This window comes from Oncorhynchus mykiss, chromosome 5 (assembly GCF_057628025.1).
Source record: "Oncorhynchus mykiss isolate SJ-2025 chromosome 5, ASM5762802v1, whole genome shotgun sequence".
Taxonomy (NCBI): domain Eukaryota; kingdom Metazoa; phylum Chordata; class Actinopteri; order Salmoniformes; family Salmonidae; genus Oncorhynchus; species Oncorhynchus mykiss.
Window position 1 is genome coordinate 69,750,730 of NC_143026.1, and position 15,059 is coordinate 69,765,788.

The 15,059-nt window shown below is 42.4% G+C and overlaps 1 protein-coding gene across 2 annotated transcripts in view; it reads right to left on the reverse strand.

The window, feature by feature from the left end:
• Window positions 1-2,537: 2,537 nt before the first annotated feature.
• agbl4 (AGBL carboxypeptidase 4) overlaps window positions 2,538-15,059 on the reverse strand; it is a 408,538-nt gene continuing 396,016 nt past the window's right edge. For both annotated transcript variants that reach the window (XM_021604030.3, XM_090235706.1), the window contains 2 exons: window positions 4,700-4,802; window positions 2,538-4,606 (listed from right to left, as the gene is read on the reverse strand). In XM_021604030.3, coding sequence (XP_021459705.2) covers window positions 4,495-4,606; window positions 4,700-4,802 — 215 coding nt within the window. In that variant the 3' untranslated portion in view covers window positions 2,538-4,494. The remainder of the gene's footprint in view (window positions 4,607-4,699; window positions 4,803-15,059) is intronic.

The following is a 15,059-nucleotide window of genomic DNA, read 5'->3' on the forward strand; positions in this document are numbered from 1 at the left end:
AAAAAGTGTTAAAGAGCCACAAAACAAAACACAACCCAACCAAGCCGCACTGCTTCTTGACACAATGTCCACTTAGCCTGGATGCCTGCCGCACCAATGTGTCAGATGAAACACCAGACACCTGGCAACCATGTCAGCGTGCACTGCACCCAGCCCACCACAGGAATCTCTAGTGTGTGATGGGACAAGGCAATCCCTGCCAGGCCAAACCCTCACGACGTTGGGACAATTTTGCACTGCCCCATGGGTCTCCCGGTCACAGCAGGCTGCGACAGAGCCTGGACTTGAACCCAGAATATATATTGGCACAGCTAGCACTGCGATGCAGTGCCTTACGCCACTGCTCCACTCAGGAGGCAAATATATTCTATATTTGAGATTCTTCAAAGTAACCACTCTTTGACTTGACAGCTTTGCATACTCTTGGCATTCTCTCAACCAGCTTCACCTGAAATGCTTTTCCAACTGGCTCCTTGAGTGGCGCAGTGGTTTAAGTCAGTGCATGAGGTGTCACTACAGTTCCTGGTTCAAATCTAGGCTAGATCACATCTGGATGTGATCGGGAGTCCCAAAGGGCAGTGCACAATTGGCTCAGCGTTGCTGTCATTGTAAATAAGAATTTGTTTTTAACTGACTTGCCTAACTAAATATTATTATTTTTTAAACAGTCTTGAAGGAGTTCTCACATATTCTGCTTTTCCTTCACTCTGCGGTCCAACTCATCCTAAACCATCTCAATGGGGTTGAGGAGGCCAGGTCATCTGATGCAGCACTCCACCACTCTCCTTCGTTGTCAACTAGCCCTTACACTGCATGAGGGTGTGTTGGGTCATTGTCCTGTTGAAAAACAAATTATAGTCCCACTAAGCGCAAACCAGATAGGATGATGTGTCACTGAAGAATGCTGTGGTAGCCATGCTGGTTAAGTGTGCCTTGAATTTGAAATAAATCACAGACAGTGTCACCTACTCCTCCATTCTTCACGGTGGGAACCACACATGCAGAGATAATCTGTTCACCTACTCTGCGTCTCACAAAGACACGGCGGTTGGAACCAAAAATCTCAAATTTGGACTCATCAGACCAAAGGACAGAGTTCTACCGGTCTAATATCCATTGCTCGTGTTTCTTGGCCCAAGCAAGTCTCTTATTTTTATTGGTGTCCTTTAGTAGTGGTTTCTTTGCAGCATTTCGACCATGAAAGCTTGATTCACGCAGTCTCCTCTGAACAATTGATACTGAGATGTGTCTGTTACTTGAACTCTGTGAAGCATTTATTTGGGCTGTAATTTCTGAGGCTGGTAACTCTAATGAACTTATCCTCTGCAGCAGAGGTAACACTGGGTCTTCCTTTCCTGTGGCGGTCCTAATGAGAGCCAGTTTCATCATAGCGTTTGAGACTACATTTGAAGAAACAAAGTTCTTGAAATGTTTCCGATTGACTGACCTTCATGTCATAAAGTAATGATAGACTGTCATTTCTCTTTGCTTATTTGAGCTGTTCTTGCCATAATATGGACTTGGTCTATTGCCAAATAGGGATATCTTCTGTATACCACCCCTACCTTGTCACAACACAACTGATTGGCTCAAACGCATTAAGAAGGAAAGAAATTCCACAAATTAACTTTTAACAAGGCACACCTGTTAATTGAAATGCATTCCAGGTGACTACCTCATGAAGCTGGTTGAGAGAATGCCAAGAGTGTGCAAAGCTGTCATCAAGGCAAAAGGTGGCTACTTTGAAGAATCTCAAATATAATATATATTTTGATTTGTTTAACACTTTTGTGGTTACTACATGATTCCATATGCGTTATTTCATAGTTTTGATGTCTTCACTATTATTCTACAATGTATAAAATAATAAAACATAAAGAAAAACTCTGGAATGAGTAGGTGTGTCCAAACTTTTGACTGGTACTGTATATACAAAAGAACACTCTTCCAACTAACCCTACACTAAAACATTAAAAACCCATTCCACAACCTTGACCTTATCTGTTCCTGTACCATGCAAATGGCCTGGAAGAAAGGGACACCACCACTCAACACATCCAGTAAGTAACTCTTCTAAAGTCAAATCTTGTCTCGTATACCCAAATACTTCCCTGGAGCTGCCACCACACAACATCCATTTTCTACGATTTATGTTCCATTTCTGCAGCACAGTTGATAACCATTGCTATGAACGCAGAGAAGCCAACCATACTGAAGCATATATTACTCATTAACCTATCCCTCTGTGCTGGCACAGACCTACTACTCACAGGATCCCTTATCCTTGGACCCATCCTTCTCAATTGTCTGCACTGCTTCAGCATACAACACCTTCTGCGCTACTCTGATATTGGTGGTCATGTGACTCTTGGGGGAAAATAAAACTGGAATTCAATCAGTCTGCATTTTGTAGACTGTGTTCAGTGGATCCAACAAAAGTCCAAAACCATTTATTGGGCAGATTGAGAATAAATAGTTACATAGTAGTCCTGATAAATGATGAGAGCTGAAGAGCGATCAAATAAGTGGACTTTAGATCATGCCACGCATTTATTTTATTTGAGTAATGCTAAGAAAAACAAACTTCCAGTCCTACCCCACATTAGTCTTGCATTCATGATCATCCTTTAGATGAGTAGTTATACACACCAACCTCTACTGGCTTTGTTATATACAGGGTGACACTGACCACAGCGGGGCTCTAAACAGACTTGTTTGCAGTGCTTTTACATTTGAGTAATTTAGCAGATGCTCTTATCCAGAGCAACTAAGGTTAAATGCCTTACTCAAGGGCACATTGACAGATATTCACCTAGTTGTCTCAAGGATTTGAACCAGCGACCTTGAGGATGATTTCCACTGCTCTTAACCATTAGGCTACCTGCAGCTGCAATTAACCATCCTCTTAGATAAACAAGAACCTCTGGGATTTGGTAAGAGGCTAAATAATGCATAACAAATGTAAGGACGGCTAATTAGAAATATAATTTTCTTGACTATTGAAGAGAAAATGTATTAACAATTCTCAACTTCTCGCATGCATAGCTGTGTACAATTAATTAGAAAGTAATGTGCCCAGTCTCATTGAGAAAGCAATAGAGAATAATATCTCTAGATAAAGCTTAAAATGATAGCAGCACAGTGGGGACCGTGCACTTTGAATAGAAGGAAGCATTTTCCTGTGTGTGTGCATGCAGTTTGTTTGTGTGTGTGTGTGTGTGTGTGTGCGTGTGTGTGCATGTGCAAGAGAGAGAGAGAGAGAGAGATGCGCTAACATGCACTTTAGTGTTGGACAGGTCCAGGTCTGACACATGTTCAGTGAAAGCATCAAAAGACAAATGTCTTTCGTCATTCTCGTACAGCCTCTCCATCTTCTCGTCAACCATGTAAAAGTCCTTTGTGTATGCTTTTATGCTGACAGATTGCCTCACTTATTCCAAATGACTGGTCTGAAAATTACATGTTGTTCTTCACGCCACACTTGACTAATGTACCATTCTCTCTAGCTCTCCTACTTATGCCTTTGTGTTGAGCAAGTCCCATGGATGGTGTTTTACATAATGCAGTGAAAAGCACTCTGTGCTCTGAACAGATAGGTTGAATAGATGTTTACATTGCAGTAAGATATGGAAATTAATGGATATCAGTCAATTCAGGGCAAGTTCATACTTGATAGATACCCATCATTTTCTAGAGGGATTTCAAATTCATGAATTTTCTTCTATATTATAATCCATGAAATGACTTCAGTTGAAATCAAATTGACCCTAAGTCTGTTTCCTTTAAATCGGAAACACCTGTGTAAACTAATGCACTGACAATGACTGACCATCAATTTCACAAACTTACAAATGTGTGTTATATTTCATAGTTTTATCAACAGAATACTTAGATACCGATAAGGTCATGACTAAACAAAAATGGGTTACCCCTCCCATTACACCCCTCCAAATAATGTAGGATACAGAGCGGCAAGATAAACACAAAATAAGTTACTTACAAGAGAAAACACATGCACTTATTTTCAATGACATGCGTGAATACATTTGAATAAAAAGCAATACCTAAAATGGAAAAAGCACATTGTGGTAAAATATATGAATGACGTATGAAGGCCTCAAATGGAACGTGAGATGTATGTGTCAGCTTGATTCGTCCCATACATTTCATACAGTCAGAGCAACTTGCTCTAATGAAGTTCCATGGGTAAATATCCTCCAATTAACATGTTATCCAAAAGTGATCCGTTTGTGAAATTGCATCCTTTGTCTTGGGCTGATGCATCTAATTTTCATGAGGGCTGTGAGGATATAGTGTAGGGCTGTGTGGATATAGTGTAGGGCTGTGTGGATATAGTGTAGGGCTGTGTGGATATAGTGTAGCGCTGTGTGGATATAGTGTAGGGCTGTGTGGATATAGTGTAGGGCTGTGAGTCAGGAGCCTTATACAGTGGTCAGACTGGACTGGTCTCTCCAGTATGTTATTGCCAGGTGTCTAGTACTCTCCTGTGATACTCTGGTTCTTCCTCTCTGCTCCTCTCTCACTCCCAGAAGTCCTCCCATTCCCATTTCCATTCCCCTGTCGACCCTGGGACAATACCTCCATACTGAGGACACAAAAACATTAGTGAATATTATCAAGTTAAACAAATAGGATGTAAACTGGACAAGTTATTGAAATGTGTCATTAGAAATACTACCTGTTGATGTGATTTGGGATTTGTAGTTTGTTGTCATCGATGAAGTTGTTGTGCCTGTAGTAGTCGAGGAAGGTGCGGGCAACATTTCTTCCCAGCTTCATGTCTGAGGGGACCATGTTAAGGTTCTTCCCTATAACATGAACATATGGCGCTGTTAGCCTTTAGTTTAGTCAACAACAAGGCAATTTCTCCCTGGCTGGGAGGCATTTACTGGAGTTACACTGTTTCATTTCACAAAGCCTCTAAATCCTGCCTCTGACGCGCTACTATTAATTGAAATAAATAAATAAATAAAAGGCCTAGTTTCTTCCTCACAGAACAAATAGAACCATTTGCAGTAAATAACTAAGCAATAACCAGTAGAGAAATGTGGAGTATAAATTACCAGGCTACAACACACTGTGTTCCGCACTTAGTGGGGGTAAATCAACTGCATCAGCCAAAAACACGAAGGTGGAAGGCATCACAGTGGCAATTACTTACCGCCCAGGCTTTTTAAAAATTCACAAGTCTAGCCCCCAGCCCCCACCACATTATGGAAGGCATCAATAACTTGAGACACTTGATCATAAAACTGTGTGGTTACTCTGCATGCTGTTGCCATGACGCCGAGCTGGATTAGATCACAAACACAGATAATAACAAAATGATTTAGATTAAGGCAAAATGTAGAAAACATTTTTTTTTAAATGCTGGTCAATCTAGATGAATCACTACACACATAAATACTGTTAAGACAATAGGGAAAACGATGAGAAAAAATTCCCCCATGTACGATTATAATTCATAGGACCAGAACAAGAAAAAAAATGAGTGACAACTACCAGTAATCTATATTTCATCAAAGATGGACACATAGGTTCCCCAGTGAAGGTGCTGTTATGAATATATTCTTTACCAGACAGACCAAAATGATGAAATGACACAGAGACATAATTGTTCACCTCTTGTCATTTCCTTGTTGATGTTCAGATATGACCTGTCTATCTGTCACACCTCTATGATTGAAACAAGTGCCCGTATAAAAATAAATTGTGTATTTTTTGTATTATTATTCCTTTCAACGCTCAGATATTACCTAGGAAACATAAATCCAAGGCCTTGTAGGTGAAATCCCATTATCCAAAGCTGTTAACTCATAAACAATCCATCCTTGGGCTGAATTGAGTGTCTGGGTGGAGGTCCATGCCTTTGTGTCTTTTCAGTGAACACATGCACGTGCAAACACATCACACTGTATGGAAGCTAACATGTCATAGATTAACAAAGAAGACAAATCAAATCAAATTGTATTGGTCACCTACCCGTGGTTAGCAGATGTTAATGTGAGTGTAGCGAAATGCTTGTGCTTCTAGTTCTGACAGTGCAGCAATATCTAACAAGTAACAATTCCACAACAACTACCTAACACACACAAATCTAAGTAAAGGGACGGAATAATAATATGTACATATAAATATATGAATGAGCGATGACTGAGCGGTATAGGCAAGATGCAATAGATGGTATAGAATATAGACACTCTTGCCGACAGTTGTGGCTGCTTTGTGTGATATATTGTTGTCTCTACCTTCTTGCCCTTTGTGATGTTGTCTGTGCCCAATAATGTTTGTCCCATGTTTTGTGTTGCTACCATGCTGTTGTTGTCTTAGGTCTCTATTTATGTAGTGTTGTGTTGTCGTGATGTTTTTTCCTATATTTATATTTTACTTATTTTTAATCCCAGCCCCCTTCCCGCAGGAGGCCATTTGCCTTTTTGTAGTCCGTTATTGTAAATAAGAATTGGTTCTTAACTGACTTGCATAGTTAAATAAAGGTTACATTTAAAAAATGAGATCAGTAATGGCCAATGATTTTGAGTCTGTATGTAGGCAGCAGCCTCTCTGTGTTAGTGATGGCTGTTTAACAGTCTGATGGCCTTGAGATAGAAGATGTTTTTCAGTCTTTCGGTCCCAGATTTGATGCACCTGTACTGACCTCGCCTTCTGGATGGTAGCGGGGTGAACAGGCAGTTGATTGGGTGGTTGTTGTCCTTGATGATCTTTTTGGCCTTCCTGTGACATCGGGTGCTGTAGGTGTCCTAGAGGGCAGGTAGTTTGCCCCCGGTGATGCGTTATGCAGACCTCACTAGCCTCTGGAGAGCCTTACGGTTGTGGGCGGAGCAGTTGCCGTACCAGGAGGTGATACAACCCGACATGATGCTCTCAATTGTGCATCTGTAAAAGTTTGTGAGGGTTTAAGGTGACAAGCCAAATATCTTCAGCCTCCTGAGGTTGAAGAGGCGCTGTTGCACCTTCTTCACCACACTGTCTGTATAGGGTGCCTCCCATTTGCCCTATTTTGGCTTTGAGTGCCAGCACCTTCCTCATCCCCCTTCCATACCCCACTGTTGCTACTCAGTCACCTTAGCCTGGAAAGGTGGTGTCTCTGTGGGCCTCCATTCGTCACTCCGCCGGTCGATGGGCACTCTCCGCACAGCTCCAGCTCTTGTATTTACACCCATCTGTCTGGCGCTACAACCTCTGCATCATGCCATTAACTATTTTAGGCTCATAACCTGCTATGCATCTATAGTTACAATAATCTTCTTCTCTAGTTATTTTAGAAGGGTAACATGCAGTATCTTAATTCCAGCCTTATGTCATGTTGACCATCCTCTGAAGTGAGTACCATCATTTTGAGGATTCTTCTGAAGACATGATGCAGTACAACATACTTGTCCTCCAGACTGTTATAATCCAATACAGGTCTGTTTTAACCCAGAGTGCTCTCCATAAGGTTATCCTACATCAGCCTCTCCAGCCACTGATAGACCACCATCCCTCATGTATCCCTGACATCTTCATTTTGACCTTGGGAAAGTTTTGTGTTACCCCGTGATCAAACGGTGCCAGCACAAACGCATGCTCTGAGCAATGACAGAAATATCCCAGAAACCCGTGGAGTGCAGATGGCCTCTCAGCTTGTGATGTCACATCTCACATCTATTACAGGAAGTTGGTGATGGATGGCCGCTTCGGAAGGAAAATACTTCATCTGCATCACAGCTGCGGGCGGGACACTCCAACACCCTGATTGGCTGCTGACCTGTTGCCAAGGGCAACCAGAGCAGTCGGGATGAGCTGCTAGCGGCAGGAAGTGAGGACTCTGCCAAAGCACAGCCTGAGGGCAGCTCGCGAAGGAGGGCGGAAAGTTCCAAAACATCAACTCAACACACCAGGCAGGAGGGAAAGGTGTTGCATAATCAAGGGGGGTGGAAGTTTGGCAGCCCTTCCTGCAATGGTGCATAAAGAAACAAATGTATGCAGTTGGCAATATGTAAGTATTTTACTGACACAACATGTCACATTCCACCTAGACAGTACATTTTCCCTTTCAGAATGAAGGTGCACATCAGAATTTCTATATTACTATCAAAGTTCCTTCCAATTCCTTGTCTCCATAGAAAACAAGGCTGCCCAATATAAGTAGGCCCATTGGCACAGTCAGGCAGAAAATAAGCCTTCCCTGAAGGACCTTCCCTGCCAAGATGGACAATATCTTCCTCTCAGGATAATTTCTATACTAAATCTCCCTGCCTGGAGACAAACACAGGACATCAGGCTAAACGACTGGACACTAGACAGCTGGCTCTGAACTCAATAGCAGTCCATTCTACTGTAACTCACAAAGAGGACAGGCCAGGGAATACAGGATGTCCTCGGGAAACATGGCAAGAAATTTGGTGGTAAATTAGGGTGTGCTTCATTGTGTTATCAGATGGAGAACTGGACAGCGGAGGTAGACTACAGTAAAGCTCAGAGAGGACCTCTTTGTGGTGCTTGTTGGGTAAGGTGATAGGAACTCAACTTTTGGTACATTGGAATGTCAGGTCAATGAGAAGAGGAGAGTTGTGCTGGGTGCTCTGGCCTGCCAGATCTACAGTATGGCAGAGAGGATACTGCAGCAGCTTTGGAGCATGAGGGGCTTTAATATCTCCTCTACCCTCTTGTAGGATCGATAAAGGCCTTTGTTGTGACTCAAGGACAAGCCACCATGGGGCTGATGAGGTGACGAGACAATGGGAAAATGGACACTCCACAGCAGATACGACAGATGATTTGTTTACCAAGCTGTTTATCTGCTTTCAGTGTCATGTGCCCAGTCTAAACAGACAGACGGACAATGATGCCCCAATGACAAGGAACAAAACACCAGCGTCCACAGCAGACCATCCCTAACAAGAAGACAAATTAGGGACATCAGCGCCATCAATACCATCAAGTGACAGGCCTGTCACCAGGGTGATACAAAGAGCCAATTAACAATGCTAATTAAAACAGTAAACAGCGGTGCACAAAGGGAGCATGTTTTCCCCCCGCAGCTAAACTATGTTCAAAGACCTTGTGTCCTTTTCCTATAAGAAACTTTGTAGCTAATGTGTAATGCTTCATTCATTAGACATCCAACACCTGTTCTCCCCCTTAAAGACATCCAGACACAAAACACAGGCATCCATGCAGTAACAAAGACATACACACGCATGAACACACACACACATGCACACACACACAGCTATCAGATAGGGCCTCATCTTCAGCAGACTCCTAATGGGGACTGACAGCAGTGATAAGGAGTAGCCCTGAGTGCTGCAGGTCTGGAGTCTGTCCAGTGTCCGTCACTTAAGAGGTGCAGAGGGCAGGCAGCAGATACGTCCAGTGGCTAGATTGGTAAGTACGTACATCTCATGCCATAAAGCTCTCAGAGCCACTGGCTGAGCAGCATCAGATGACCTCTATCTAATCTGTCTGTCTAAAAGCCAGTAGGGGTGATGAAGGAAACTTCATTTAAGACTCCATGTATACTGTCACGCAAGTCAACTAATAGGGTTTTGAATGGCATGAAATTCCTAATTATATTTGTTTGTGGATTAAAGTAAGCCTACCCTGTGATTTAATGGAAAGGAGAAAGAAAATAAGTCAACAATTGAGAGAATCCTACCACGTCTAATGATGATCTGAGGAGCATATTACTGCAACTGTGGGAGAATATCTGCCTACTTGTCACTGTCCATCAACTAAGTGTCATGATTAGCGAAGCCTGAAATGTTCAATTGGCAGGTTTGGTATTCAAATGTCCCTGTGTGAGTCACGCTCCCATACTTTGCGTGTGTCAATGTATTGCTGTTGTCAGAGTGATCTCCCAGACTGCAGCTAGCTGTCAGGCCGTGCCGTCTTCTGTGGGCTGGTGATTGATGTTGAAGCCAGGAGGAACCACCGAGCTGTCCGGTTCCACATTGTGCTCCTCGTGCTGTATCAATTTATGTGTATGGAACGTGTTCAGGACAGCACAACACTTAAGTGAGGCAGTGATACCAAACTAAGGGTTTGACAACATGGCCATGCTTGATTGAGTGAGACTTTTATGGTGAGACCCGGGGATAATAGGTCTTTCAGTAGCCGTCTGGACTGGAGCCTAAAGGACAGGGGGAAATGGCACACCGCCGGGACAAGGAGCGGTCTCTCTTCAGCCCAGCGCTGGACTTGTTAACTCAAGAGTAAAAAGGGCAACGCATAGCTCCCTCTCACCACTGGCATGTCTGGTCACATGACATAGCTAGCACTGGAGTCCATTGTCCAATCAACCCTCATCATCTTACTTTAAATAGATGGAAGGCATTGTGTAAAGTTCTATAAAAAAAACTACAAGTGGGAAGACATGAAAGTCACAGATTACTTGCTCTCCCAGTCAAAGCATCAAGCTGGGTTTTGAATAAGGTCCCAGATTCTCTCAACATTCACACTGTCTGGTCTCCCTGTTAATGATGCTCTGACATTACAGTGTGTATACCTCATGAAAAATATCAAGTTTAATTGAGAAATTAGAATAACCTGAAAACCTCCACAATAACCTAAATGAGAAAATAGAATAACCTTGACAGAAAGGTAGACCAAATGTGTCTGCTCCGTCCTACTTCAGATATATTACAAATGACATACTTGAAGTAAGACATAACATTTTGAATAATGTATTTTTTGAAGTTATTTTAAGAAAACAGCTCCATCACAAAGTCTTTGAGCAAGAGGTTGGTATTGTACCTTCCTCTGTTTGAGTGCTCATCTCTTCACAATGTTGCCAATCCCTATCCATGGAGAGCCATAACAGACCAGCACACAGAGACTATAGACTCAGAGGGACACCAGTCCTATGAAGCCACAGTGGAATCTTCCCAATAGGACATCAGTCTAAGAACAAAGCAAAAGCCTCAGTGAATTCTCAGCATGAAACATTGTTTCTCTCCATTTCGTGCAAGATTACAGGTGGTGAAATCATTAAACGACCGAGAATATTCCAACTGCTCTGGCGTGGAACATTCACAGCTTGCTCATTCAATATAATGAGCCTTTTAGACCTGGGTGACCATAGACGGGGGAAGGAAAGTAAGGAAAAATCTGTGAATTTGAAAAATATGAAATTCGCATTGACGTGGGGAGCAAGAAAAGACCCTCTCTCTGGCTGGAAACCTGTTGCAGGTTTTTGAAAATAACCGTTTTTCTTAAGTTTGATCCTACCCTGTGATGAAACAGTGAAGCTTTTTTTAGGATCTTTCATCTTATCTTTTTAATCACAGAAACGGGCCATTTTCACATACAGTGCCTTGCGAAAGTATTCGGCCCCCTTGAACTTTGCGACCTTTTGCCACATTTCAGGCTTCAAACATAAAGATATAAAACTGTATTTTTTTGTGAAGAATCAACAACAAGTGGGACACAATCATGAAGTGGAACGACATTTATTGGATATTTCAAACTTTTTTAACAAATCAAAAACTGAAAAATTGGGCGTGCAAAATTATTCAGCCCCTTTACTTTCAGTGCAGCAAACTCTCTCCAGAAGTTCAGTGAGGATCTCTGAATGATCCAATGTTGACCTAAATGACTAATGATGATAAATACAATCCACCTGTGTGTAATCAAGTCTCCGTATAAATGCACCTGCACTGTGATAGTCTCAGAGGTCCGTTAAAAGCGCAGAGAGCATCATGAAGAACAAGGAACACACCAGGCAGGTCCGAGATACTGTTGTGAAGAAGTTTAAAGCCGGATTTGGATACAAAAAGATTTCCCAAGCTTTAAACATCCCAGGGAGCACTGTGCAAGCGATAATATTGAAATGGAAGGAGTATCAGACCACTGCAAATCTACCAAGACCTGGCCGTCCCTCTAAACTTTCAGCTCATACAAGGAGAAGACTGATCAGAGATGCAGCCAAGAGGCCCATGATCACTCTGGATGAACTGCAGAGATCTACAGCTGAGGTGGGAGACTCTGTCCATAGGACAACAATCAGTCGTATATTGCACAAATCTGGCCTTTATGAAAGAGTGGCAAGAAGAAAGCCATTTCTTAAAGATATCCATAAAAAGTGTTGTTTAAAGTTTGCCACAAGCCACCTGGGAGACACACCAAACATGTGGAAGAAGGTGCTCTGGTCAGATGAAACCAAAATTGAACTTTTTGGCAACAATGCAAAATGTTATGTTTGGCGTAAAAGCAACACAGCTGAACACACCATCCCCACTGTCAAACATGGTGGTGGCAGCATCATGGTTTGGGCCTGCTTTTCTTCAGCAGGGACAGGGAAGATGGTTAAAATTGATGGGAAGATGGATGGAGCCAAATACAGGACCATTTTGTAAGAAAACCGGATGGAGTCTGCAAAAGACCTGAGACTGGGACGGAGATTTGTCTTCCAACAAGACAATGATCCAAAACATAAAGCAAAATCTACAATGGAATGGTTCAAAAATAAACATATCCAGTGTTAGAATGGCCAAGTCAAAGTCCAGACCTGAATCCAATCGAGAATCTGTGGAAAGAACTGAAAACTGCTGTTCACAAATGCTCTCCATCCAACCTCACTGAGCTCGAGCTGTTTTGCAAGGAGGAATGGGAAAAAATGTCAGTCTCTCGATGTGCAAAACTGATAGAGACATACCCCAAGCGACTTACAGCTGTAATCGCAGCAAAAGGTGGCGCTACAAAGTATTAACTTAAGGGGGCTGAATAATTTTGCACGCCCAATTTTTCAGTTTTTGATTTGTTAAAAAAGTTTGAAATATCCAATAAATGTCGTTCCACTTCATGATTGTGTCCCACTTGTTGATTCTTCACAAAAAAATACAGTTTTATATCTTTATGTTTGAAGCCTGAAATTTGGCAAAAGGTCGCAAAGTTCAAGGGGGCCGAATACTTTCGCAAGGCACTGTATGTAGATACTAGTATTGTGCAGGAGATAATGAATATGATGTTTAAAAGTGGCAGAATTGCCCTTTAAGATTTCAATTATGGTGACTACAAGGTCCTTCCATCAAATTAGTCCATTTTGGGTAGCGCAACTTGGTGATTTTGGTGTTGTTGATGTCACCAAATTATTACATTCTGTCATGAAGAGCACATGTTCAACTTAATAAAAACACTTTGTTTCCACCTCGAGGTTAAAAAAAGAAACAAAAAAAAATACTATAGTAAGTTCCCGTTAAGTGCCAAATAAATAAAGCAAAAGGGTTGACTGTAACAGGGTTGACCGTAACAGGGTTGACCGTAACAGGGTTGATGATTTCCTCTTAAATCAGCCCTACATCCCCTTGAGACAGGGGGAATAGAAGCTTGTTGTGTGCAACAGGGAGGAGCAACTGAATGCAAGCTTAACAAAAAAAAAATTATTGGTAAAATTATAGGTAACAGGGTTGACGTGTTATGCTTGACCCACCACAAAACACCAGAAAATGGCCAAAAAGAGTAGAACTAGCTCATCTGCTTTTCCACTATGATTTGACTATTAGATGTTCAATGTTTGTTAATTATTTTTTTTAAAGGAATAGTTTCACCATATTAAAATGAGAATTCAGTTCAACGTAAGGACAGGTTTTTTTTCCTTTACCTTAAAAATGTATCATGAAATAAATAATAGCCTTCAGAAATGACTTTGTCAAAGCAACCAAATAACTAGGGCTTTCCAATGATGGTGAAACCTTGAGACATTTTTTTTTTTTTGGGGGGGGGGGGGGTTAAGTGTGTTAAATCTTAATAGACGTCACAGAGAGTGCACAGAGGGACGAGTCAAAATGGGCACTTCATTTAATATAACAGGCTTTAAACAGGAGAAGGGGGGATTCATTTGGGTGTCCAGGTAATTATTTATTTATAATTCATTCATTTTTAGAGCGGGAGGGGGGTTGCAAAGCATAAAGGTCTTTGTTGATGATTTGCACGCTCAATAGACCAGATCACCAGGGAGTAAAAAGCGACATGGCTGGTTCCTTCAACCTGTCTGACCCCAATCTTTGCTCTACACGAAGTCCCCGCTGCCCTCTCTCTGCGTAGTGCTGACACTCCCCCTCCCCAAGCCCAGCTACACGCATCCCCCAGGCCTGTTCCTGCCTGCCTCCAGCAGGGCCCCCTACCATGACTCAGTCCCCCCTCCACATCCCGATCACCCACTAGGCTCGCCTCCATGGTATTCCTATATAATGTTCTTCCATTTACATTATTACCTCACCTCATCCATCTTGCTTTCAGCCAGCATACTTTAGCGCAGAGAGACCAACAAAGACAGCCAGTAAACACTGCTACTCCAGAAGCATAAAGGGGGTGTGACGGACCGCAGCAGCTCTGTTCTGTTTTCTTATCTCTTTCTTTAAGCCCACTGCACAGTGACAAATAATCAAGGGACTTGTTATGCACTTGCAGTGTGTGGCTATCACCGTGGTTATGCTATGTGCATACATATTACAGCAGCCTCTCTGTTCCAACTGTCTCCTCTGTACAGCACAGCTCTTTTATGTGGGGAAACAAAGAAAGGAACATTTTCAAGGAGAGGAGCATCACGGGTAAATTATGACTCTTTCCACACACAGTAAAGAGATTTTTTTTGTTTCCATCCCCTCTCTGACACTAAGGGAAAAGAATGTCCTGGAGGCAGTGTAATTCTACATGAATGGGTTTCTTATTATAGCGAGCCAGCCAACTAGGCCTTGGACTTGACAGTTCAGTGGAGCACTGGGTTGGGGAAAAACATTGAGTGAGATGAGAAGGCTTTACAGCCCTTTTGATATAAACACAAAATAAATAAATAATTAAACAAAGAAGTGAATGGATGCCCTGTATATAAGGGTCGCTGGCAGTGGGTTGTCTACAGTGTGACAGAGTGATACAAGGCAGGCCGGGACAGAGCCACATGGAGCCACACACAGACACCTCACCCTCCTGGCACTAGAGGGCACTTACGGTACACAGAACATCTCCTCTCATCTCAAAACAGGGAATATGGGCACTGTATAGTACACTTTTCTGCCTGTAGGCTGACTCCACACCACTCT